Source organism: Aegilops tauschii, chromosome 7 (assembly GCF_002575655.3).
Source record: "Aegilops tauschii subsp. strangulata cultivar AL8/78 chromosome 7, Aet v6.0, whole genome shotgun sequence".
Taxonomy (NCBI): Eukaryota; Viridiplantae; Streptophyta; class Magnoliopsida; order Poales; family Poaceae; genus Aegilops; species Aegilops tauschii.
In genome coordinates, this window is record NC_053041.3 from 63,406,702 (window position 1) to 63,434,097 (window position 27,396).

A 27,396-nucleotide genomic window follows, 5' to 3' on the forward strand; every position below is an offset into this window, starting at 1 on the left:
ATATACATAGTTTGATTTACCCAAGGCGTCTATTTTGTGTCTGTCATGTTGCCACTGATATGTTATGCTTATCGTCTTGTTAACTCATTTGTGCTCTGCTATGGACTTGTGAGAAAGCAGTCTAGTCCTCAATCCTCATAAACTTTTTCATTATGTTTGTTTCTGAATGGGAATTTGGTAAAAAAAAAAACTGTCCTTTTATCCGAAATAAAGGTGAGGAAACATGTTACTAGAGGTTTTATACTATGTGCAGTTGCCTGTATATATACAACATTTCCAGAGCTTCTTATGTAAAGTATCACCCTAGTCTTTCATATATCCATTGATTTAGTAGCCATCCAATAAGGAGTGTGATCTGTTTCCTATGTGGTTATGATTTTGGTTGTAATTTTCTGCTGTAGTGCATTATAGAATATGCTCCGACCCATTTAATTTGCTGTCAGTATGGCAAGATGACCTGTAAGCACTAAGTAAATTATTTATGCATTAGGAAATAGAAATTGGCTTGCTTGAAAGCAGCTTGAGACAATTTCATAGCCGGTGCATCCTTCCTTGTAACCACTGAACTATCTTTGGGCAGGATGTACTTGTATGTATTATTGTTGGCAGCGTGGTGAACCTCCCACTGATAAATAGTTGAAGCCAACACAGAATTTATATAATCTATAGAACATCCATGTTTCTTTCTCTTTTATTTGCTGTCGTGATTTTCAGATCTTAAAATTAGTTAGATCAGGTGGATAATGATATCATTAATCTTTTGGTTTGTTTCTGAAAAGAAAAAGATATCTAACCCGTAGGTCTGTTGTGCAGTATGCAGCTCTGTCTGTCGTGTAATCAAACAGAGTTTGTGTTAAGATAGCTAGTTCATTTTTTTTGTTCCGCATTTATTATCAATGGTAACATAAACAAAGAGATTGTGAATTTTAATATTGATTTTGTATCTGTTCTTAGTCCACGGTACTACAGGTAGTAGTATCCATTCAGATATGAACAAAGATTTCTCACCAGGTCACCCTTGTTAATTAGTCTTTGTAATTAATAGTATGAACGAGATTTCTTATTCTGCAACGACAACTGTTCTCACTGGTTCTACTCTCCACCCATTGAAATTACTAATGTTTGGAATTCTCATTCAACAGATGGAGATCTTTGTTAAGACCCTCAGTGGCAACACGATCACCGTCAAGGTAGATCCATCGGACACCATCTACATTGTAATGGCGAAGATTCAGGATCAGCAGTGTCTTATGTTTGGCAGGGAGGAGCTCGAGGACCGATTGACTCTGGCCGATTACGACATTCAGGATAAATCCACTCTTCAACTTGATTTGCGCCCCCAAAGAAGGAAGATGCTAATCATACTTAAAGCATTGACTTGCAAGGACATCGCCCTTGAGGTTGAGAACTTGGACACCGTCGACAATGTCAAGGCCAAGATCCAGGTCGAGTTGAACATTCCCGTGGACCTACAAAGGCTCATCTTTGCCTCGAGACAGATGGAGGACTTCCGCACCATGGAGGAGTATGGCGTCAAGCAGCAGGACATCATTCACCTCGTGCTCCGCATCCGCGGCTGACTAAGGAGTGCTTCCCAGATTTCTTCTCAGCATGCTACAATTTGTCTAGTCGTGTAAAAACCTAGCGCACCAGTGTGTGCTACTATTTGCTACACAATCAATATGTTCGAAATGTGTATTATGTGCCATTTGTCTAATCCTGTGGTACATGCCAGTGAAAACATAAGCCAAATGCAAGAGGCCTGGTTAATGCTGTTTGAAATATTTGCCACGAGCAGTCTGTTTTCAAGATCGGACTATTTGCTACTACACGCGCTACGTTTTCCAGTATCTGTTACTCTGTTAGATTTGTAGTAACGACTAGTAATTAACAACAAGCATGGCTTGGTGAGGAACCTTGTTCAGATCAGTATGGATACATACTAGTATACTCCCTAGTCAAACGGCACATAATATACTATATAAAAAGCCAATCAAAATATACTAAACCGGAGTGGAGTTGAACACGAACAAACTCCATCCAACAACTAATGATTCTGAAATACATACGGTGAGTCGGTGACAGCCCAGCGAGAAATATCGCTTCTTAAGATGAATGCTCTTAAGATGAATGCAGGGAGAACATATCTTATCAGCCATGCATGCACCGCATACACTGCACTATCGGAAATTGCTAATTTCCCTAATACATACACCACACTATCGGAGGCGGAGCAGCAGGTGAATGGTGGACAACTTCTGGATACCACAGTCCTCCATGGTCTGACCATCCACTAGCTGTTTCCCGCCATAGATCAACCTTTGTTCGTCCACGGGAGCACCCTCCTTTTTGTGGATCATTTCCTTTACACTTTCGACGGTACTCGAGTCCTCAACATCATAGGTAGTGATTTTGCCGGTAAGCCCGTTGACAAAGATTTGGTATATTTTTCTCTTCTTTTTCGCTAATTTGGGTTGCACACCACGTACAACACGTGGCTGCTTCCTCTTTCTATCATATCGCAGATCGAGGTGAAGAGTGGATCCATCCTGAATATCGCAGTCAGCCAGAGTGCGCCTGCCTTTTAGCCCCTTCTTGCCATAGATAAGGCGCTGCTGATCCTGAATCTTCGTCATGACAACGTTGATGGTGTCCGAGGGGTCGACCATGATGGTGATCGGCTTGCCAGCGTGGGTCTGGACGGAGATCTTCATCTGTTGAATGAGAGTACAGAGCAACAGCAATTTAGAGGGGACGTACAAATAGTAGAACAATTACTAGGGAGAACAGTTGTTGCACGAGCAAGAATCTTGTTCCGACTAATCACAATGAACGATAAGCATGGCTTGGTGAGGAACATTGTTTAGATCAGTACGGACGTACTATATTGTAAGCAAAGTTAATTAAAGACTAAACCGGAGCGGAGAGAACACGAACAAAGCTCCATCCAACTACTAATGATTCTGAAAAATACGTGCTGGGACAGATCGGCGAGAGATCTCGTCTCTCAAGATGAACCCAGCCACCCAGGAAGAACAGATCTTATCAGTCATGCGCATCGCAACCTCCTCAAATTTATCCCATCGATTCATGGATGTAGCGTACTAGGTAGGGTTTAGAGATGAGAGTGAGACCAATGACGAGTTTAGGCAGAGAGATGAGAAGATCAACTGCTAGCGTACCTTGAAGTCTTGAACTCGGTGACGCCGGAGAGGAGGAAGGAACCGATGGTTAATTAGTTTGCTCGAAACGATGGATCCTGGGGATTTATATGTCACGGATAGGGCTTCTGCAGGTAAATCATCTGGGTTTCTTCCAAAGGAAGGCTCTTGACGGCGCAGAATTACCTGAATTCTGTTTTCCCTTTCGGAAGCTACAGCCAACGAAATCGTCCAGTTCAAGAATCAACGGTCGAGATGCGCTGGTGAACCGTCACCCGCTCAAATGAAGCAGATGATGTAGCCCGTGTCAGATCTCTATCCGACGGCTATGATTTAATTGCCCCTTTAGGCGCCAACTACTGTACCTCCACCCAAGAGATGCTCTGAGCGTAGCTGGGAATCTGCAACCCTACTCTGATGTCTATCTATTTTCACGATCTTCAGCTCCCTCACTTCAACGAATGGATCCTTCAACTCTTTAACGAGCTAGCCTAGCCGTGACTTGTTTTGGCTCGGATTATTCAGTATCTTTATGAGATTTGAGTATTCCGTTTGGAGGACAAACGACCCTGCTACATATGTGTGCGCCGCAAGCACTCCTTCCGTGGCAGCCAGTAGCTCTCCTTGAAGAGGATCTCCACACCTAGCCATGTATTTACAGGCTGCAAGGCCAAGGTCGCCAGCCGAGTCGCGGATGGATAACCACCTCTGCTCCTTTCTCATTTGCGCAAAAAGCTCCATCCACTGATATCGCCAAGATGCCCTCCACTGGTGGAGGCCATGGGGCATGGGCGGTAACAATCACCTTATGCATGGACCGACCGCATCCTCCATCAGCTACTCCTTTCCCCTTCATAGGGTCATGGCCATCCTTGCACTGATTTTGAGACAAAGAGCTCATGTAACTAGACGGAAAAAAAAAATCTTTGTTCTCTCTATCAATGCAATGATACGCTGTAAAGCATATTTGCGAAAAAAATTCTTTGTTATTATTGTCATTGGTGGCACTGGTTTATCATGCAACTGATCATTCCTTAGCTGCCAAATCCTCCAGATTATCGTAATCACATTCCTCCTTTCCTTCACATTAGTGAATGAATACCAAAAAATTAAGAGTACGGGGATTCTTCTGTAATTCTGTGGGCCTCTTTGCGAGTGGCGGTGTCGGGCCAAAGCATTAGAGGCAAGTCAAACAAATTTGTTCATGCTTGCTGTACTTGTTGGTTGTTTATATTTTCTACACAAAGATCTAAAATGTCTCCCAAGTTTCCTGTAAGAAATACTCCCTGTCCAATATACAACTGTGATGAATATGGTTGTCAAAATTTAGAAAAAATATGCAATGCTCTTGTGTGTTTCTGAATTTCTGAGTAAATCTGGTAATGTACGCGGACCATTACCGCAGGGTTGTGTAAATTCATGAAATACCCTCAAGCAAAATAAGAAAGCCAAGGAAGCCACTTCATGCTATGAAGACATTTAGCAGGCCAAATTTCAGCAATGCAGTAGCAAATGCTTTGATTCTTGATAACAGAGTGCTCGTAGCAAATACTTCGAACAACATTAACCCGCGCTCTTTGGCCACGTCTGCTTTTTCACTGGCACCACAGGGCGAGACAGAAAGGCACATGACGTACATTTCGACCATACTGATTGTAGCCTGTAGGTAGCAAATACGTCTGACATACTAGCGCACGCTCTTACGCAGGTTTCCGCATGGCTGGACAATTTGCAAACAGAAAGAGTCTGAAGCATACTGGGAAGAAAGTCTTGGTAGCACTCGCTAGTCAGGCGCGGAGGCGGAGCACCAGGTGAATCATGTCCTGGTGCTTGATGCCATACTCCCCCAAGGTGCGAAAGTCTTCCATCTGTTTCCCAGCAAAGATGAGCCTATGCTGGTCCACATGAATGCCCTCCTCAACCTGGATCTTATCCTTGACACTGCCGACTGTTTCCAAGTTATCGACCTCAAGAGCAAAGATCTTGGCTGTCAACGTTTTAATCAAGATTAGCATCTTCCTTCTCTGGGGCCGCAGATCAAAGTGAAGGGTGCCTCCATCCTCAATGGGGTAATCAGCCAGAGTTAATCCATCATCCAGCTCCTCCTGCCAAACATACGGCGCTGCTGATCCTGAATCTTTGCCTTGACAATGTAGATGGTGTCCCCTGGATCGACCTTGACGGTGATCGTCTTGCCCGCGAGGGTCTTGACAAAGATCTGCATCTGTTGAATGGGAGCACCAAACATCAGCAATTTTGATGGACGCATAGTAGGACCATGGGGAAAACTGTTGTTGTTGCACGAGTAAGAAACCTTGTTCACCAGATTAATTATACAAAGACTAATAAACGACGTGTGTGACTTGGTGAGGAATCTTGTTCAGGTCTGAACAGATATTAGCTGTAGCAGTCTGGCAGTGTGGGCCTAAGAATATATACAAAATCAATATGAACATCCAAACTATCTTTATTTATACTCCCATCGATATATACAAAATCAATATGGAGGTTTGCCGGGGCAAAATGCTTAGAGACACCTCTAGGTGACCCAGGCTGGGATAGTGCACTGTCTCTCTTTTTTGGATGCTTCGGCATCAAAACTTTTGTAATCCACCATGATCACTTGATCATGAACGTTTTTTGTCGCCCTCTATCTTCTTAATATATTAAGGCGAGCAATTGCTGGGTTTTTTTTAAAAAAAAAGGGATGCATCAGCTATAAAATTGTCTCAGGCCACTCTCAAGCAAGCTACATTAACAGGTTTTACCAATGCCAACTTCTCATTTGCCAATGCACAGATACTGTACTCAGTACTTACAAATCATCTTCTCATGCTAACTGGTAGAACCAGGGGTCCTACCGGACCTGCTCCGGAGGTTGTAGGGGAAGGATGGAGTGGGACGGGGCGATGATCGGGCGCGCCGGCGGCGGGGCACCGTCGCGTCGGAGGGAGATGGCGGCGGCGGCTAGGGTTCCGGCTCCTCTGGGAGCCGGGCAATAGGGATAATAATATTCTTATTGCTTAATCTGAAAAAGAGTCTTACAACATATATTTATAACCTAGATAACTTGCACACGAATTAACCTAAGATAACTTGTGGGCTAAGATTGCCCGGTGGGCCTTCTACGGCCATAAGCCAGGCCGGTCATAACATCTCTCCCCGCCTGCACAAACAACTCGTCCTCGAGCTGAAAGTCTGGATAGTGTTGGCGGAACTCATCACGCTGCTCCCAAGTGGCCTCGTCCTCCGGAAGTCCAGCCCACTGAATCAGCACGTACCACACCCCGCGACGGAGCTGAGCCTTCAAGACCTTCTCCGGGCCCGGAAGGATGCGCCCATCGAAGGTCGGAGGGAGCGCTGGAGGGGTCGCAGGTGGCTCCCCACGGTAAGGCTTCAGCAGCCCCACATGGAAGACGTTGTGGATGCGGGCCCCGGCAGGAAGCTGAAGGCGGTAGGCCACCTTCCCGATGCGCTCCAAAACAGCAAAGGGCCCCACGTAACGAGGGCCCAGCTTGCGCTTCGCGTGTGGGTCCAGTGACTGCGTAGAGCGGTGAAGAAGACGCAGCCACACCCAATCACCCACGGCGTACTCCGCCTCGCGATGGTGGTCGTCGTAGTAGTGTTTGGCCAGCTGCTGGGCCTGAAGAAGACGTTGCCGAACTTCGGCCAACATGTCGTCACGGCGCCGTAGAAGCTCACCGGCCACCTCCGTCCGAGCAGTCGTAGGATCCACCGGAAGGATGGGCGGTGGCGGCCGGCCATAGACCACCTCAAAAGGAGTGGCGCGCAGGGCGGAGTGGTAGGAGGTGTTGTAGCAGTACTCCGCTCAGGAGAGCCAATCGACCCAAGCGCGAGGACGATCACCTGTGACACAACGCAAAATACATGGCAATCACCTTGTTGACGACCTCGGACTGGCCGTCCGTCTGAGGATGGAATGCTGTGCTCAGGCGGAGTTTCACGCCCGCCAACCGGAAGAGATCGCACCAAACATGACCGGTGAACACTGGGCAGCGGAAGCGTGGTGGGCCCATAACCCACAGGTCCCAGGATCGAAACCTGGCTCTAATACCAAATTGGTAGAACCAGGGGTCCTACCGGACCTGCTCCGGAGGTTGTAGGGGAAGGATGGAGTGGGACGGGGCGATGATCGGGCGCGCCGGCGGCTGGGCGCCGTCGCGTCGGAGGGAGATGGCGGCGGCTAGGGTTAGAGGCGGCTAGGGTTCCGGCTCCTCTGGGAGCCGGGCAATAGGGATATTAATATTCTTATTGCTTAATCTGAAAAAGAGTCTTACAGCATATATTTAAAACCTAGATAACTTGCACGCGAATTAACCTAAGATAACTTGTGGGCTAAGATTGCCCGGTGGGCCTTCTACGGCCATAAGCCAGGCCGGTCATAACACTAACACCAAATCAAATGAGTCAGGTATATATCGATAATGTAGTAGAGCAGAAAATTACAACAAACATCAAAATCACATAAGAAACAGATCACACTCCTTGAGACTATTTGGCTACCACATCGCAGAATATATCACAGTCGCAATGTTGCAGAAACAAAATAGACGCTTTGGCTAAATCAAACTAGCAAGGGAGGGCTACTTACACCAGCGAACGGGAGGCGGAGGATCTGGGGAGTGGGGAGGCGCCGGATTCCATGCGAGCAACACTGCTTGTACCAATGTAGACCAGGGGCAGGCGCGGACTGCACTGCAGGAGGCGAGGGAGGAGAGTGGGATGGTGGATCTAGTCTAGGGGTCCTGCTCTGGTGTATTGGGAGAGTGCTGCTCTGGTGTATTTTCGCACTTCGGCCCTGTATTTCGCAGCGCCAATTTGTTTGCTGGTAGCCTGATTAGTCTCACCTCGGTAACTGAGGCAGATCGCAAGGGGGGAGCTGGGTATAAGAAGGGGCCGTGGGTGAACGGAAGAAGGCATCTTTGCGCTTGGAGCAATGACGCAGCTAGTGAGGTTATACCGAGGCGCGTCAATTGCTGGTTGAAAACTATTTCCAAACCCCCTCTTTGGCCCTCATGGGTCACTGAGAATTTCTGGAAGGGCTCCTTCTCCTTGGAGAAGGCAAGGCCCTACAAATTCAATCTCAAAAATTTAAATTTTGGTCCGTGGAAGATATCATGAATTTCTTCTATTCATAAGTACGCACTGGGTATGTTGGCCCCAATGATAGTCAGCTCATGGTGGCTTTTTGCTGCAACCACAATGGTGTTTTTTGCTGGTACCAAATGATTTTCCGTTGGAATCGTCAATTTGCTGGTGCGGAGACTGGCGGGTGTTTCTTTAGCTGTGACCGGGGCCGACGCCGTTTTTGTTGCTAGCACTGGTGTTTTTTTGTTCTGTTGGGAAAAAAAATTGTTGTTGTTGCCGAAATCAACAATGGAGTGGTGCTGGGACTGGCGTTGCTTTTTCTTGTTGCGAGAGTCCCAGTGCTTCTCAAGCCGGATCCTGGCTGAATATGTGTCCTTAGTTCTCTGTGTTTGAGCCTATATATGGTGATGTTAAGATGTGTCTTGTATCTTGTATCTTGTTGTCCACAGAATTTATAGCAGCCACTCGAGTGGGTCAGGCTCTACTTTCCTCTTCGCTTAATTAGGGGTAAATCTGATCTGCTATCCTCCATGCTGGGCTGCCCCGCTGTTCCTTTCCCGTGCAAATATCTGGGACTGCCCTTGACGTTGAGAAAGCAAAGTGCAGCCCAGCTGCAACCTCTGCTGGATCGGGTAGGCGACTGCTTGCCCCGGTGGAAAGCGGCCATGATGCCGAAAAGTGGGAGATTGCTCCTCATTCGTCAGTGCTATGTGCGATCCCGGTGCACTCCATGTTGGCACTTGATCTCCCGGTTAAGACGCTCGCCGCCCTTGCCAAGATCTGTCGTGGCTTCTTGTGGTGTGGTAAGAAGGATGCCAAAGGGGGCAATTGTTCCGTTGCTTGGGATGCGGTGTGTAGGCCTAAATGGGCTGGTGGCTTAGGGATCCCGAACTTGCATTGGCTCAACAAGGCCCTGCGGGCTCGCCGGGCTTGGTTGCAAAGGTCAGACACAACTAGGCCGTGGTCTGAGTTTCGCATCTCGGTCCTGCCTGAGGCATTGCAATTGGTTCAGGCTGCGACCCGTACTTCGGTGGGCAATGGCAGCAACACTCTCTTCTGGGACGCAAGATGGATCAATGGCTGGAGGATTCAGGAGATCGCTCCAATGGTGCACAATCTGATACCAGACCGGGTCAGGAGGACGAAGCTGGTATGTGACGCACTACAAAACAACAACTGGGCTTGTGACATTGACCCAAACCTTTCTCCCCAGGCGCTGCATGAGTTTCTTAGACTGTGGCAGCTGATCGACGGCTGTCAGTTGACCCCCGGCATCGACGACGCCGTCTCCTGTTCATGGGAGCAGAATGGCCAATACTCGGCCAAATCAGCATACGAGGCACGATTCATGGGGCTTGAGGTCTCACCTTCGGCGGCTTTCACCTTGAAGTCGAGAGCACCACTTCAGTGTCGACTTTTTGCTTGGCTGGCGCTCAAGAACCGTTGTTGGACGTCCGATCGTTTGACACGCCGCGGATTGCCGCATCAAGACACATGCCCTCTTTGCAATCAACATGAAGAAACCATCGAGCATCTTCTAGTGGGTTGTGTCTTTGCTAAGCAAGTTTGGCATTGGATGGGAGAAATCACAGGCAGGCAGGAATTTGAACCTCGCTTGGATGAAGGCCTTGCCGGTTGGTGCTTCAGGCAAGATCTATGCTCTGTGGACCGCAAATCAACTCGGGCAAAATGCCTCCTTGGGATGTGGATGCTGTGGAAACACCGCAATGACATTGTGTTTAATGGTGCAACGCCATCTCTACCTATGATTATTCTTAAGATGACAGAGGAGGGGACCCTGTGGGCTAGAGCTGGCCTCATGAAAAGCAATGTGTTGGGTTTCCAGGTGGGCATTGGTAGGATAGATCGTGAGGAGTAGCGGCTAGGCTTGATAGGTGGTGTCGGGCAAACTCGGCATGTAAATATTGTTGTGACTTGGGAGTCTTCCCGCTTCTTCTTTAATGAATGATACGCACACTCGTGCGTATTTGAGAAAAAAAATTAGGGGTAAATCTCTGTGGATTTCTGAATTTTGCTCACCTCTGAACCCCTGTATGTTCAGAGTTTGACATATCATCATTATCCATCTGATCTAACTAATTTTAAAATCTGGAAACTCTCTGCAGCAAATAAAAGAGAAAGAAACACGTTCTAGAGATTATAAATTCTGTGGTGGGTTTAACTATTTGTCAGTGGGAGGTTCACCACGCGATTCAACAACTATACATGCAAGAACAGTCTGCCAAAAGGTAGTTTGATGGTTAAAATAAAAGGATGCACTGGCTATAAAATAGTCTCAAGCCACTCTCAAGCAAGCTACGTTAACAGGTTTTACCAAAGCCAACTTCTCATTTCCTAATGCACACATACTGTACACAGTACTCACAGGTGACCAAATTAAATGAGTCAGGTATATTTTTACAATGTAGTACATCAGAAAATTACAACCAAAACAAAATCTCATAAGAAACAGATCACACTCCTTGTTAGATGGCTACTACATCACAGAATATATCAAAGACTAGGGTGATTTCACATAGGAAAATGTGGAAACGTTGTATACCAGCACCTGCACTAGTATAAGAACTATAGTATAAAATGTTTGCCCCCTTTTATTTCAAGTAAGAGACAGTTTTTACCAAATCTTCATTCAGCTTATAACACAATAAAAAAGTCTAAGAGGCCTAATCTGCTTTCTCGCAAGTCCATAGCTGAGCACAAACGAGTGTAAGTTGACAAGAAAACATATTACAGTCGCCATGGCATAAAAGGGGGCTGCTTACACCAGACAGATGGAGACAGAGAGAAAGTGATGCTCTTGATCAGCGAAAGGGAGGCCGTGGATCTGGGGCGGAAGGCACCGGACGTACACTGTAGCGTCGGATTCCCTGCTTGTACCAATGTAGACGGGGAGGCCAGGGAGGAGAGCGGGTGGTGGATCTAGCCTAGCGGTCTATGAGGGCACATATGGACGGGGAGAGGTCCGGGATTCAGAGGCCACGGCAACGGATCTTGGGGAAACGAGGAAGGATCTGGGAGTATTTGACAGCTTCGGTTTGTTTGCTGGTAGTAGTCTGATTAGTCCCACCTCGGTCATGGAGGGAGGTGGCAGGGATGGAGCTGGGTATAAAGACGGGACCGTGGGCGACCAGGAGAAGGCATCTTTGCGCTTGGGGCAATGACGCAGCTAGTGAGGTAATACCGAGGCGCGTCAATTGCTGGTTGAAAACTATTTCCAAACCCCCTCTTTGGCCCTCATGGGTCACTGAGAATTTCTGAAAGGGCCCCCTCTCCTTGGAGAGGGCAAGGCCCTACAAATTCAATATCAAAAATTTAAAATTTCTACTAAAAATGAGAGTTTGCTTGGTTTTGCTCATTTCTGCAACTTATGCTTCTGATTTGTCCATGAGTCATATTTCGGCACAACTTTGCTTGGACCAGATAAAAGTGATCTTTGTTCACATGAATCATATTTGGGTTCGAAATTCAGGACTGCTGGCCAAGGCCAATCAGTCTTCAAAGTTGTAGAGACCAACTGAAGGCCTCGTGCTTAAAATGGAATTAGGAATTCTGATGTTTTTTCATTCAGAAGTTTGCATGTCAGACTAATCTTCATGGTCACTGAGAGAGGCATCGAGTCGTAATAGGTATAAACCCTAGTCGCCATTGGAGTGGGTCGGGCTTAATACAAACCCTAGCAACCCCCCTCTGAATTAGGGGCTAATTCTCTGAAGATTTCTGAATTTTAATCATGTCTGAATCCCTCTCTAAGTTCAGAGCTTGACATATCATTATCCATCTGATCTGAAAATCTCCGCAGCAAATAAACGAGAAGGAAACACATTCTAGCCCTCATAAGCGAGAGATGGAGGTCGGGGTTTTCAGAGATTTTCAGATCATATGGATAATGATATGTGCTCGTATGTATACTTGTTGGCAGCGTGGCCATGGCGACGAGTTTGGGTTGTATGTTCTGGCATGTTGATCTCATGTTTGACCAGCACATGTGCTTCTCTGGTCAATCCATAATAGAGGGTTTAGACTTTACTATTCAAAAAAAAATCCACATGGTCGTACGAACGAACTGAGTCTTGGTTTTTTCTTTGCTGCCTGCTACAAACATGAGATCAACATGACGAAATGCCTGAAATCTGACCGACGTTTTGTGTCGAAACACCCAGGATCTGAATCTGGTTTGCTATTTCCGGTATGGTGGAGTGGTATGGCAGCCATGCATGTTCAGCCGTCAACTTCCAAATGTTGAAGTTGAAAACTTCTTGGCCTTGAATTGACCCTCCCGTGCCATACGTCGACTCTGAACAATTCCAAGTCCAACATGCTGATCATTGGGTCGTTAGATTAGCTTCCCTTTCTTTTGTTTTCTGGGAGGACGTAGAATACATTTTTTTTGTATTTCTTATTATTCATGGGACTAGGAAGCCGTAGAATATTTCTTGGCTGTCGATCGCTTTCTGAAGGAAAAGAAGTTGCATGGCTCCTGCTCATCTGCCGGCCGGACGTTATTATAGCAGAGAATTAGTCCAGTGAGCTATTATCACTCTTTGCTAGTGTCCTGATCAGAGTTATTGTTTTCTTTCTATAGTAAGAAAGAGACCTGTCTAACTAGATAGAATCACAATTTCAGAGATGGATAACCATCTCCGTTCATGCACCGACGGAAATGAGTTACTTAAATTTTGTATGACAGAAACAAGCCTACAACTACAATACGACCTCAAGGTTAGGTGGTGCCGCTCAAACTTTCGGCATTTAGCTTGGGCTTCTGCAACCCCGTCCGTTCTTGTGCGTGTGGACCGCATCTTTTCCGGTCAGACCATCGCATAAAATGTAGTCTCGGTCCAAACTTCAAACTCGACAGTTTATATTGTGCAAATTGGGATTGAAAACATAATAATGAATGAATCAAATAATTGTGACCTCAGTTTCTACCTTTACAAAAGAATTAGTAATGGAACCGGGAATTCCTATACAGATTTCATGAATTCATCAGTCGGCTATTCTAGGGTGAGTAAGTGGGTGGATGGGTCCACTAGAAGAGTTTCCCGGCAAATTCCTTGATGTCCTCGTCTCTCACGGACGGCGAGGCCATCTTCCTGAACTGCTTCAGGTCCGACATGCTCCGCCCAAGCTTGAGCGCCACCTTGGTCGCAAACACCTCACCGCCCTCCCTCCGCTCCACGTCGGGCTCGCCGAGGTTGGCCTCGATGTCCTCCTGGATCTTGCGGTAGAACCCGGCGCAGTTGCGGAGCAGCTCGAACAGCATGCCCATCTGCCCGCCGTGCTCCACCGTGTTCACCGCCGCCGCGAGCGCCCCGCCGAACACGGCCGCGCTCGAAGCCCACGTCCCGGCCTCGCCGGAGCCGATGAACACCGTGGCGAGCGCCGCAGTGCCGGCCAGCGCCGGGCCGGCTACGGCGAGGCCCCTGTTTAGGTTGAGCACCAGCTTGCCCACCGTGAGGAACTCCTGCTCGTCCTTGGCCTTGATGACCCTGAGGATGCCTCGCATCTCGTCCTCAAGATCCTGGGTCCAGCCGTTGCCGGAAGCGCCGCCACGACGGCCGAAGCTCTTTGAGTTCATGGGCTGCTTCGAGGGGCGACGGCGCGGCCACCAGCGCGCGGGCTCGACGGCCTTGGGGAACTTCTCGAGCATGGCGGGGAGCAGCGGCAGCGGGTAGGCGGCGTCGAGCGCGAGCACCCGGTCCATGGCCTCCTGCACGTCCGCCCTGGTCGTCGGCGCGCCGAGCGCGAGCGCGGCGCGGACGTCGCGCTCGAGCTCCCGCCACAGCCTGGTGGAGTTGCGCTGCTCCTCGGCGAGCTGCGAGGGCTGGATCTTGTTGACGGCCGCCATGGTGACGGCCGCGGAGGCGAGGAGCACCCCCGCGGACGCCTTGAGCGCGGGCGCGGCGGGCGCGAGCGCGGCCATGACGGAGGCGGCGAGCGTGAGGGAGTTGGTGGAGTGGAGCAGCAGGTGGTTCCAGTTGTCGCGCTGCTTGCCGATGATGTCGTGCATCTCGGCGCGGTCCGCCGCCGCGTCCGCGATGGCGCGGAGCTTCTCGACGGACACGTCCGCCGACGGGGAGGCCGGGGCGCGCGGCGCCTGCGGCTCGATCCATTCAAGCTTGAGGCTGAGGTTATCCTCCGCGGTGCGAATGCCTGAAGGCACGCGCAGGGCGGCGCGGCATGTAGCGGCCCCGCTCCGTCGTGGATGAGGCCGTGGGCGCGCTGTGGAAGTGGAAGGGGAGGAGGAAGACTGGAGCAAGAAGAGGCGCTGGGCCCGGAGTGCCGCCATGCTTTCTTTGGGTTGCTGGTTCGATGTTGTCGCTTCCTTGGAGAGTGGAGACTGGAGCTGGCTTGGAAGGCGAAGTGGCTCCAAGCTTTTGCTGCTTCCCGTGTGGTGTTGATGAACTGACGGAGGTGGTTGGGGATGGAAGCGATGGACCGACGAAGTAGGGTATTTATAGGGCGGAGGAGGAGTGGGTGATGAATCATGATGGGTGTTACTATAAGTTTGACCCAGCATGGGTTTGGGTTGGGCTTGGTCTGGGTCAATTCCCTTGCCAAGAATTGTGGTTTGAAGTGTGTGCGTGTTCCTGTTTGACCCAGACGAGAGACTGTTTCTGGCAACTGGTCAAGAGATGGCAGATTGACAAAGTATTTTATTTCGTTCCAAATATTTTAAGTCCAGACAGATTCATTTTTCCAAAATTTTGGAAGGGGGATTTGACTATTCTGAGAGGGTGTTGAGCTTCCTGAACCCTCTCCCGCTCCCCTCCCCCTTATGCCGCCCGCCACTCCGGCCGCGGCGGCCACAAGCCCCTTGTTGCCATATGTTCCGATGACAGTGCCACCCATCTCCTGCCCCATGGGCCCACCTTCTTTGTCTTCCACAGCCTCGCGGTCGCCATCTGTTGGTAGTGATGACTGGACCTCCCTATCCACCTTGCCAGATTTAGTGTTGCTTTCCGGTTTGTCCACGGTATCAGACTCTCTTCAACGCGCCTATTTTTTGCCGCCTCAGCGACCCTAACCACCTCTAACTCTATGGAGAGGTCTTCTCCCACAGCTTTCTCGCTCCATAACTTGGAACAACAAATATGAAATAATAGTCATTACTTTGGAATGAATTTATATGGTCTGTTTGGAACTTTGGATAGATCCTTGCTAAAAGTGTTTTTAACCTTGCACTTCACTCTAGCTACCATCTACTCCCTCCGTTCCCAAATATTTGTCTTTCTAAAGATTTCAACAAGTGACTACATACGAAGCAAAATAAGTGAATCTACACTCTAAAATATGTCTACATACATCTGTATGTTGTAGTCCATTTGAAATGTCTAGAAAGAAAATATTTGGGAACGGAGGGAGTACCTCAGTAGTCTTGGCCACTTTGCCGCTACATGTGTCTATCCTGTGCGCGCAGCAATGTATGCAACTGGTGCAATGCTCTCCTTATAACTTCTGAAAAATGGGAAAGTTGTAAATGTGATCCATGGTAGGGACACCTTCTATCTAGGCCTTCCGTGTTTGTGTTGATATTCATGCATATAATTTTCTTTTTTTGTTTTCTCCCAAACAGAAAAAAGATTTGAACATGAAACTTTGCAGGTCAATGCCGCATGAGTATTACATTAATGTGTCAATGTGCATAAATGTTTCTCGATTTTGTTGGTGCATCAGAAATGTCTAAAATGACGAGTATTATAATAAATTATATCAATTTAGATGTTTTTGTGGAAAAATTGAAACAATTTCTCTATAGTGTTGTATTTGTGTGTTGTTGACTTGGAAAGTTTCAACTTCAAATGTTGTTTTGTTTGGTAGAAACAAGGTGAAACTTCTAGAGTGGTTGAGCACAGATATTAATGCAAAACTGGATGGCCTATAGATAGAAGGTGTGGCTACATGGGAGCATAGAAAATCCACTCCTAAGAACTTCAGAAAATAACAGTGCAAAGAGACACCATCATGTGACAAAAACCCACATTCAATCAAAACACAAGAAATAAAACAAAAAATATCCAACTAAAAAACACAATAATATTAGTGGTAGTGTTAATCGGCCAAATGAAAAGTGCGGTTTAAATTTAGCTACTATAGATTGGTCTTGTTTATTATCTACGGATGGGGTCAAACATAAAACAAAAAACTGTGGCATGATGGATATACTCCTCTAGCTCTTGTCTAGATGAAAATTAGTTAACTATTTTTTTCAGAAACACCTATAATTTTATTCATACTCACAATCATTACCGGTATATTTCTTTTGATTCAATATCCAACAAATTACAATTATAAAATCCTACAACTAAAAATTACAATAATATCTCTTGGAGTGATTCTGCGTGGTATAAATCTTCGTAAGATGAAATACCACAAAGATTTCAGTAAAGAGAGCCCGCAATTGAACTAGACAAGTGATACTACACTACTCGCTTTAGTCTATTAAAAAAAATCTCAACAAATACTTGACAAAGACCCTGCGCAACAGATCATACTTAGCTACTCAGCAACTTACTCTTCACTGCTAAAGATGAGAAGGCTTCAAAAGCGTATACCAATAGACAAGAGTTTTAAGCTTCAGGCAACTTCTTCCCCTCACTGCCGCGCAATGCTCGTTGCACAACCAGGGCAATTTGTACCACGCAGACGGAGGATCACATCGAGGAGCAAGTTCTTCACCACGCCACAGTCCGCTAGGGTGAGACCATCCTTCAGCTGGCTTCCGCGGAAGATGATGCGCTGCTCGGACGCGGTAATCCCCTTCAATTCCTGGAGCTTCTCCCTAAATATGTCAACGGTATCTGAACTTTGGACCATAAGAGGAATTTGTTGGGGAACGTAGCAGAAATTCAAAATTTTCTACGCATCACCAAGATCAATCTATGGAGTAATCTAGCAACGAGGGGAAGGGGAGTGCATCTACATACCCTTGTAGATCGCGAGCGGAAGCGTTCAAGAGAACGGGGTTGATGGAGTCGTACTCGTCGTGATCCAAATCACCGATGATCCTAGCGCCGAACGGACGGCACCTCCACGTTCAACACACGTACGGAGCAACGACGTCTCCTCCTTCTTGATCCAGCAAGGGGGGAGGAGAGGTTGATGGAGATCCAGCAGCACGACGGCGTGGTGGTGGAAGTAGCGGGATCCCAACAGGGCTTCGCCAAGCGCTGCGGGAGGAGGGAGATGTGTCACGGGAGGGAGAGGGAGGCGCCAGGGCTTAAATTGCTGCTGCCCTCCCTCCCCCCCCCCACTATATATAGGGCCAAGGGAGAGGGGGGGCGCAGCCTTGGCCCTTCCTCCAAGGAAGGGTGCGGCCATGGAGGAGTCCTTCCTCCCCAAGGCACCTCGGAGGTGCCTTCCCCCTTTAGGACTCTCCGTTTATCTTATCTCTTGGCGCATGGGCCTCTTGGGGCTGGTTCCCTTGGCCCATATAGGCCAAGGCGCACCCCCCACAGCCCATGTGCCCCCCCCGGGGCTGGTGGACCCCTTGGTGGACCCCCGGACCCCTTTCGGCACTCCCGGTACAATACCGATAAAGTGCGAAACTTTTCCGGCGACCAAAATAAGACTTCCCATATATAAATCTTTACCTCCGGACCATTCCGGAACTCCTCGTGACGTCCGGGATCTCATCCGGGACTCCGAACAACATTCGGTAACCACGTACATACTTTCCCTATAACCCTAGCGTCATCGAACCTTAAGTGTGTAGACCCTACGGGTTCGGGAACCATGCAGATATGACCGAGACGTTCTTCGGTCAATAACCAACAGCGGGATCTGGATACCCATGTTGGCTCCCACATGTTCCACGATGATCTCATCGGATGAACCACGATGTCGGGGATTCAATCAATCCCGTATACAATTCCCTTTGTCTATCGGTATGTTACTTGCCCGAGATTCGATCGTCGGTATCCCTATACCTTGTTCAATCTCGTTACCGGCAAGTCTCTTTACTCGTTCCGTAACTCACATCATCCCGTGATCAACTCCTTGGTCACATTGTGCACATTATGATGATGTCCTACCGAGTGGGCCCAGAGATACCTCTCCGTTTACACGGAGTGACAAATCCCAGTCTCGATTCGTGCCAACCCAACAGACACTTTCGGAGATACCTGTAGTGCACCTTTATAGCCACCCAGTTACGTTGTGACGTTTGGTACACCCAAAGCATTCCTACGGTATCAGGGAGTTGCACAATCTCATGGTCTAAGGAACTGATACTTGACATTAGAAAAGCTCCGAGCAAACGAACTACACGATCTTGTGCTAGGCTTAGGATTGGGTCTCGTCCATCACATCATTCTCCTAATGATGTGATCCCGTTATCAACGACATCCAATGTCCATGGTCAGGAAACCGTAACCATCTATTGATCAATGAGCTAGTGAACTAGAGGCTTACTAGGGACATGGTGTTGTCTATGTATCCACACATGTATCTGAGTTTCCTATCAATACAATTCTAGCATGGATAATAAACGATTATCATGAACAAGGAAATATAATAATAACCTATTTATTATTGCCTCTAGGGCATATTTCCAGCAGTCTCCCACTTGCACTAGAGTCAATAATCTAGTCCACATCACCATGTGATTAACACTCACAGGTCACATCACCATGTGACCAACATCCAAAGAGTTTACTACAGTCAACAATCTAGTTCACATCACTATGTGATTAACACTCAATGAGTTCTGGTTTGATCATGTTATGCTTGCGAGAGATGTTATTAGTCAACGGGTCTGAACCTTTCAGATCCGTGTGTGCTTTACGAATATCTATGTCATCTTGTGGATGCTACCACGCGCTATTTGGAGCCATTTCAAATAATTGCTCTACTATACGGAAAAATAAAATTCAATGAGAATTTGGTTCACCCCACACGTACCCGTCATGGGCAGCTAACTTTATCTTTAAGAAGTTTTAGTATTTTTTTATTTTTATAAGTATAAAATCAAATTTAGAACTAGTTAATAGCTAAGATTAATACGCAGAGACCTAGGATGTAGAAGATCATAACATGAGCGATTCGGCAGATTTGGAAATCCGGTTTTTCTCCTCAGAGTCATCCGGATTAGTGTCAAAGTTCGCATCGACGTAACCCTTTACGACGAACTCCTTTTCACCTCCATAATCGAGAAAATTCCTTAGTCCACTAGATACTAAGGATAAGTTCGACCGCTGTCATGTGATCCATTCCCGGATCACTATTGTACCCCTTGACCAACTCATGGCAAGGCACACTTCATGTGCGGTACACAGCATAGCATACTGTAGAGCCTATGTCTAGAGCATAGGGGACGACCTTCGTCCTTTGTCTCTCTTCTGCTATGGTCAGGTCTTGAGTCTTACTCAATACTCACACCTTGTAACACAGCCAAGAACTCCTTCTTTGCTGATCTATTTTGAACCCCTTCAAAAATCATGTCAAGGTGTGCGTTCTTTGAAAGTATCATTAGGCGTCTTGATCTATCTCTTTAGATCTTGATGCCCAATATGTAAGCAGCTTTATCCATGTCTTCCTTTGAAAAACTCCTTTCAAACAACCCTTTATGCTTTTCAGAAATTTTACATCATTTCGGATCAACAATATGTCATTCACATATACTTATCAGAAATGTTGTAGCGCTCCCACTCACTTTATTGTAAATACAAGTTTCTAACAAACTTTGTATAAACCCAAAAACTTTGATCACTCCATCAAAGCGTATATTCTGACTCCGAGATGCTTGCTCTAATCCATGGAAGGATCACTGGAGCTAGCATACCTTTTAGCATCCTTAGGATCGACAAAACCTTTCTGATCGTATCACATACAACCTTTCCTTACGAAAACTGGTAAGGAAACTTGTTTTGACATCCATCTGCCAGATTTCATAAATGCAGCTAATGCTAACATGATTCCGACGGACTTAAGCATCGCTACGGATGAGAAAATCTCATCGTAGTCAACTCCTTGAACTTGTGGAAATACTCTTTGCCACAAGTCGAGCTTCATAGACGGTAACATTACCGTCCACGTCCGTCTTCTTCTCAAAGATCCATTTATCTCGGATTTCATGGCTTCTAACCATTTATCGGAATATGGGCCCACCATCGCTTCTCCATAGCTCGTAGGTTCAGTATTGTCCAACAACATGATATCTCAGACAGGATCACGTACCACTCTGAAGTAGCACGCATCCTCGTCGTCCTACGAGGTTTGGTGGTGACTTGATCCGAAGTTTCATGATCACTATCATAAGCTTCCACTTCAATTGGTATAGGTGCCACAGGAACAACTTCCTGTGCCCTGCTACACACTAGTTGAAGTGACGGTTCAATAACCTTATCAAGTCTCCACCATCCTCCCACTCAATTCTTTCGAGAGAAACTTTTCCTCCAGAAAGGACTCGTTTCTAGAAGCAATTACTTTTGCTTCCAGATATGAAATAGGAGGTATACCCAACTGTTTTGGGTATTCTTATGAAGATGTATTTATCCGCTTTGGGTTCGAGCTTATCAGCCTGAAACTTTTTCACATAAGCTTCGCAGCCCCAAACTTTTAAGAAACGACAACTTAGGTTTTTCTAAACGGTGTCGTCTCAACGGAATTGCGTGGTGCCCCTTTTAAAGTGAATGCGGTTATCTCTAATGCCTAACCCATAAACGATAGTGGTAATTCGATAAGAGACATCATGGTATGCACCATATTAAATAGGGTGCAGTTATGATGTTCGGACACACCATCACACTATGGTGTTCCAGGCGGTATTAATTGTGAAACACTTTCCACAATGTCTTAATTGTGTGCCAAACTCGTAACTCAGATACTCATCTCTATGATCATATCACAGACATTTTATCCTCTTGTCACGACAATCTTCAACTTCACTCTGAAATTACTTGAACCTTTCAATAATTCAGACTTCTGTTTCATCAAGTAAATACACTCAGCATCTACTCAAATCATCTGTGAAGTAAGAACATAACGATATCCACTGCATGCCTCAGCACTCATTGGACTGCATACATCAAAATGTATTACTTCCAATAAGTTGCTCTCTTGTTCCATCTTACTGAAAACGAGGACTTTCAGTCATCTTGCCCATGTGGTATGATTTGCATGTCGCAAGTGATTCAAAATCAAGTGAGTCCAAACGATCCATATGCATGGAGTTTCTTCATGCATATATACCAATAGACATGGTTCGCATGTCTCCATCTTTTCAAAAATGAGTGAGTCCAAAGATCCATCTACATGGAGCTTCTTCATGCGTTCTATACCAATATGACTCAAATGGCAGTGCCACAAGTATGTGGTACTATCATTACTATTTTATATCTTTTGGCACGGACATGTGTATCACTACGATCGAGATTCATTTTAGGTGCAAGACCATTGAAGGTATTATTCAAATAAACAGAGTAACCATTATTCTCCTTAAATGAATAACAGTATTGCGATAAACATGATCCAATCATGCTCAACGCAAACACCAAATCTCGATGGTAGAGGGAGCATGCGATGCTTGATCACATCAACCTTGGAAACACTTGCAACACATATCGTCATCTCACCTTTAGCTAGTCTCCGTTTATTCCGCAGCTTTTATTTCGAGTTACTAACACTTAGCAACCGAACCGGTATCTAATACCCTGGTGCTGCTAGGAGTACTAGTAAATACACATTCATATAACGTATATCCAATATACTTCAGTCGACCTTGCCTGCCTTCTCATCTACCAAGTATCTAGGGTAGTACTGCTTCAGTGACCGTTCCTCTCATTACAGAAGCACTTAGTCTCGGGTTTGGGTTCAACCTTGGGATTCTTCACTAGAGCAGCAAATGACTTGCTGTTTCATGAAGTATCCCTTTTGCCCTTGCCCTTCTTAAACTAGTGGTTTTACTAACCATCAACAATTGATGCTCCTTCTTGATTTCTACTCTCGCGGTGTCAAACATCGCGAATAGCTCAAGGATCATCATAACTATCCCTGATATGTTATAGTTCATCACGAAGCTCTACTAGCTTGGTGGCAGTGACTATGGAGAACCATCACTATCTCATCTGGGAGATTAACTCCCACTCGATTCAAGCGATTGTGGTACTTAGACAATCTGAGCACATGCTCAACGATTGAGCTTTTCTCCCTTAGTTTGCAGGCTTAAGAAACTTGTCAGAGGTCTCATACCTCTTGACATGGGCACTAGTCTGAAATCCCAATTTCAGTCTTCGGAACATCTCATATGTTCTGCGACGTTTCAAAAAATGTCTTTGGTGCCAGAATTCTAAACCGTATGCACTGAACTATCACGTAGTCATCAGAACGTGTATGTCAGATGTTTCGCAACATCTACAGACGACGCTGAGGTTTAGCACACCGAGCGGTGCATTAAGGACATAAGCCTTCTGTGCAGAAATGAGGACAATCCTCACTTTACGGACCCAGTCCGCATAATTGTTACTACCAACTTTCAACTAAATTTTCTCTAGGAACATATCTTAAACAGTAGAACTAAAGCGTATGACATAATTTGCAAAGACCTTTTGACTATGTTCATGATAATGAAGTTCATCTGATTATTTAATGAACTCCCACTCAGATAGACATCCCTCTAGTCATCTAAGTGATACATGATCCGAGTCAAACTAGGCCGTGTCCGATCATCACGTGAGACGGACTAGTCATCATCGGTGAACATCTCCATGTTGATCGTATCTGCTATACGACTCATGTTTGACCTTTCGGTCTCTTGTGTTCTGAGGCCATGTCTGTACATGCTAGGCTCGTCAAGTCAACCTAAGTGTTTCGCATGTGTTCCGAGGCCATGTCTGTACATGCTAGGCTCGTCAACACCCGTTGTATTCGAACGTTAGAATCTATCACACCCGATCATCACGTGGTGCTTCGAAACAACGAACCTTCGCAACGGTGCGCAGTTAGGGGGAACACGTCTCTTGAAATTTTAGTGAGGGATCATCTTACTTACTACCGTTGTTATCAGCAAATAAGATGCAAAACATGATAAACATCACATGCAATCAAATAGTGACATGATATGGCCCATATCATTTTGCTCCTTTGATCTCCATCTTCGGGGCACCATGATCATCTTCGTCACCGGCATGACACCATGATCTCCATCATCATGATCTCCATCATTGTGTCTTCATGAAGTTGTCACGCCAACGATTACTTCTACTTCTATGGCTAACGCGCTTAGCAATAAAGTAAATTAATTTACATGGCGTTATTCAATGACACGCAGGTCATACAAAAAATAAAGACAACTCCTATGGCTCCTGCCGGTTGTCATACTCATCGACATGCAAGTCGTGATTCCTATTACAAGAATATGACCAATCTCATACATCACATATATCATTCATCACATCTTCTGGCCATATCACATCACATAGCACATGCTGCAAAAACAAGTTAGACGTCCTCTAATTGTTGTTGCAAGTTTTTACGTGGCTTGTATAGGTTTCTAGCAAGAACGTTTCTTACCTACGTAAAACCACAACGTGATATGCCAATTTCTATTTACCCTTCATAAGGACCTTTTCATCGAAGCCGTTCCGACTAAAGTGGGAGAGACAGACACCCTCTAGCCACCTTATGCAACTAGCGTACGTGTAAGGTCGGTCCGGGCCGCTTCATCCCACAATGCCGCCGAAACAAGATAAGACTAGTAGCGGCAAGAAGAATTGGCAACATCTACGCCCACAACTGCTTTGTGTTCTACTCCTGCATAGAAACTACGCATAGACCTAGCTCATGATGCCACTGTTGGGGAACGTAGCAGAAATTCAAAATTTTCTACGCATCACCAAGATCAACTATGGAGTAATCTAGCAACGAGGGGAAGGGGAGTGCATCTACATACCCTTGTAGATCGCGAGCGGAAGCGTTCAAGAGAACGGGGTTGATGGAGTCGTACTCGTCGTGATCCAAATCACCGATGATCCTAGCGCCGAACGGACGGCACCTCCGCGTTCAACACACGTACGGAGCAGCGACGTCTCCTCCTTCTTGATCCAGCAAGGGGGGAGGAGAGGTTGATGGAGATCCAGCAGCACGACGGCGTGGTGGTGGAAGTAGCGGGATCCCAACAGGGCTTCGCCAAGCGCTGCGGGAGGAGGGAGATGTGTCACGGGAGGGAGAGGGAGGCGCCAGGGCTTAAATTGCTGCTGCCCTCCCTCCCCCCCCCCCCACTATATATAGGGCCAAGGGAGAGGGGGGGCGCAGCCTTGGCCCTTCCTCCAAGGAAGGGTGCGGCCATGGAGGAGTCCTTCCTCCCCAAGGCACCTCGGAGGTGCCTTCCCCCTTTAGGACTCTCCGTTTATCTTATCTCTTGGCGCATGGGCCTCTTGGGGCTGGTTCCCTTGGCCCATATAGGCCAAGGCGCACCCCCCATAGCCCATGTGCCCCCCGGGGCTGGTGGACCCCTTGGTGGACCCCCGGACCCCTTTCGGCACTCCCGGTACAATACCGATAAAGTGCGAAACTTTTCCGGCGACCAAAATAAGACTTCCCATATATAAATTTTTACCTCCGGACCATTCCGGAACTCCTCGTGACGTCCGGGATCTCATCCGGGACTCCGAACAACATTCGGTAACCACGTACATACTTTCCCTATAACCCTAGCGTCATCGAACCTTAAGTGTGTAGACCCTACGGGTTCGGGAACCATGCAGACATGACCGAGACGTTCTCCGGTCAATAACCAACAGCGGGATCTGGATACCCATGTTGGCTCCCACATGTTCCACGATGATCTCATCGGATGAACCACGATGTCGGGGATTCAATCAATCCCGTATACAATTCCCTTTGTCTATCGGTATGTTACTTGCCCGAGATTCGATCGTCGGTATCCCTATACCTTGTTCAATCTCGTTACCGGCAAGTCTCTTTACTCGTTCCGTAACTCACATCATCCCGTGATCAACTCCTTGGTCACATTCTGCATATTATGATGATGTCCTACCGAGTGGGCCCAGAGATACCTCTCCGTTTACACGGAGTGACAAATCCCAGTCTCGATTCGTGCCAACCCAACAGACACTTTCGGAGATACCTGTAGTGCACCTTTATAGCCACCCAGTTACGTTGTGACGTTTGGTACACCCAAAGCATTCCTACGGTATCCGGGAGTTGCACAATCTCATGGTCTAAGGAACTGATACTTGACATTAGAAAAGCTCTGAGCAAACGAACTACACGATCTTGTGCTAGGCTTAGGATTGGGTCTCGTCCATCACATCATTCTCCTAATGATGTGATCCTGTTATCAACGACATCCAATGTCCATGGTCAGGAAACCGTAACCATCTATTGATCAATGAGCTAGTGAACTAGAGGCTTACTAGGGACATGGTGTTGTCTATGTATCCACACATGTATCTGAGTTTCCTATCAATACAATTCTAGCATGGATAATAAACGATTATCATGAACAAGGAAATATAATAATAACATATTTATTATTGCCTCTAGGGCATATTTCCAGCAGAATTATGGGGTTCTTGCAGGCAATAGGCAGCCTGACAGAGATGAGCATCCACCCTGACCCATGAAGGGTTAGGTGGAGGGTGGATCCCATGCAGACGCCGTAGCCATCCAGTCCATGCCCGTCCTCTAGCTGCCTCCCGTCGAAGACGAGGGCCAGCTGGGATTGCGGAGGGATGCCCCACGTGCCATGGATCCTTTTCTTGACGTCCTCTATGGTGTCTGCGCTCTCTACCTCGATGGGGAGCCGAATGTTGGGCGCCTTCAGAAAGATTTGCATCACTTCCGGTGGCCACTTCGGGAGAAGGGCGAGCTGGACGGTCGAATCCTCCTCAATGTTGTAGTCCGCTATGGTGCATCCATCCTCCAGCTCCTTGCCATCAAACATGAGGCACTGCTGGGACCGGGGATCGCAAAGCTCGCCGTCAATCCTCGTCTTGACGTTGTAGATTGTGTCCGATACATCTGCGTTGACCAGGATGGTCTCGTCGGCGAGGGTCTTCACAAAGATCTGCATCTGCACAAACAAAATAATTTCACAGGTGATCGAGATCGTCTAGTTTAATGCCTGCCACGCTGCAACCGCCGGCCGTAGTAGTGCCGTTGCGGCCTAATTAACATCGCTCAAATTAGTCCACTTGTCACCCGCAAAAGAAAAAACAAATTGGTCCACTTGTCTTTTATTTCCATTATAAGTGTAATCTTGCAACAGATCCGCGGAAGTGATCAGAAGATCGATTTTAACGTACGCTTGACGCATGCATGGATTGAAACACAATAGGCAGATACGTAGTATGCTATACTCCCACAAAATCAACAAAACAGAACACAAAATCGTCCCAGATGGATGCATCATGCATGGTCATGTTCATGGGCACGAACGAATGATTGTATGTAGAGACAAGAGATCACACCTTAAGGAACGGGCGACTCCTTGGGGCGGCAAAGAAAGTTCAAGGGGTATTGAGGAAGGAGATACGAGGGGAATTATAGCTAGCGCCACAATCACAAAGCGCCCGTCGTGTTCATCTAGTCTAGTTTTTTTTTTTTTTTTTTTTTTTTTTTTTTTTTTTTTGGAGAATTCTAGTCTAGGTCAAATTGAAGGCGAACGTAGTTTTAGAACCAAAATCAACTTAGGGTTGTTGGTTTGGACACGATGATTACGAATCACGAGTCGTCGGCCACCTATAGGGTTAAACATGCAAATAAGTTTTTGAAGAGGCTAGATGTGCAATTAAGGGCTAATGAAGGTTGCTTAGAACAAATCAACAAATTATACCTCAGCTCCGCAAGGTCGATGATAGAAAAAAAGAAGGGTGCATATGGGCCAAAGCGTAACCCAATGCCTACAAGAAAAGAACAATTCTTGCTTTATTCAAAGCACCTCCAAATGATTCTCAAAAAAAAAAAACCTCCAAATGGCAAAAGGGGAGTTGGGGGTCGGTGCATCTCACTCCCAAAGAGAGCTCCCTGCAAATTTGCAACCAGAGTTGCTCGTCTCAGGGAGGAAAACTAACACCGCCACTGTTATCACACATATATTATGAAATCCTGGACACAAGTACGTACGTCGGGGGATCGGTATCCG

The 27,396-nt window shown here is 46.8% G+C and overlaps 4 protein-coding genes and 3 pseudogenes across 4 annotated transcripts; 3 read left to right on the forward strand and 4 right to left on the reverse strand.

Annotated features, from left to right (window-relative positions):
• Positions 1-1,142: 1,142 nt before the first annotated feature.
• Positions 1,143-1,653, forward strand: LOC123494839 (uncharacterized). The gene has a single exon (XM_045231291.2). It carries the CDS (start codon positions 1,143-1,145, stop codon positions 1,578-1,580), a length of 438 nt encoding a protein of 145 aa, XP_045087226.1. The 3' UTR covers positions 1,581-1,653.
• A 566-nt stretch (positions 1,654-2,219) lies between these two features.
• LOC109735828 (uncharacterized) lies at positions 2,220-5,385 on the reverse strand (annotated as a pseudogene).
• Positions 5,386-6,264: 879 nt separating this feature from the next.
• Positions 6,265-6,837, reverse strand: LOC141026819 (uncharacterized). The gene has a single exon (XM_073503672.1). It carries the CDS (start codon positions 6,835-6,837, stop codon positions 6,265-6,267), a length of 573 nt encoding a protein of 190 aa, XP_073359773.1.
• Positions 6,838-8,100: 1,263 nt separating this feature from the next.
• LOC120970053 (U4 spliceosomal RNA) lies at positions 8,101-8,251 on the forward strand (annotated as a pseudogene).
• Positions 8,252-11,430: 3,179 nt separating this feature from the next.
• LOC120970050 (U4 spliceosomal RNA) lies at positions 11,431-11,581 on the forward strand (annotated as a pseudogene).
• Positions 11,582-13,170: 1,589 nt separating this feature from the next.
• On the reverse strand, positions 13,171-14,840 carry LOC123493382 (probable F-box protein At4g22030). The gene has a single exon (XM_045231292.2). It carries the CDS (start codon positions 14,809-14,811, stop codon positions 13,321-13,323), a length of 1,491 nt encoding a protein of 496 aa, XP_045087227.2. The 5' UTR covers positions 14,812-14,840; the 3' UTR covers positions 13,171-13,320.
• Positions 14,841-16,886: 2,046 nt separating this feature from the next.
• LOC123493408 (polyubiquitin-like) lies at positions 16,887-26,325 on the reverse strand. The gene is made up of 2 exons (XM_045231293.1): positions 25,791-26,325; positions 16,887-17,092 (listed from the first exon to the last, which is right to left on the reverse strand). The coding sequence occupies exons 1-2, from the start codon at positions 26,323-26,325 to the stop codon at positions 16,887-16,889; spliced, it is 741 nt and encodes a 246-aa protein (XP_045087228.1).
• Positions 26,326-27,396: the final 1,071 nt, after the last annotated feature.

Coding starts and splice junctions, on each gene's coding strand:
- LOC123493408 (XM_045231293.1), bottom strand. CDS start 26,325: ATGCAGATCTTTGTGAAGACCCTCGCCGACGAGACCATCCTGGTCAAC. Junction 17,093..25,790: donor GCTGGAAATATGCCCTAGAG/GCAATAATAAAT, acceptor TCCAAAGTTCAG/ATACCGTTGACATATTTAGG.
- LOC123494839 (XM_045231291.2), top strand. CDS start 1,143: ATGGAGATCTTTGTTAAGACCCTCAGTGGCAACACGATCACCGTCAAG.
- LOC123493382 (XM_045231292.2), bottom strand. CDS start 14,811: ATGCTGGGTCAAACTTATAGTAACACCCATCATGATTCATCACCCACT.
- LOC141026819 (XM_073503672.1), bottom strand. CDS start 6,837: ATGTTGGCCGAAGTTCGGCAACGTCTTCTTCAGGCCCAGCAGCTGGCC.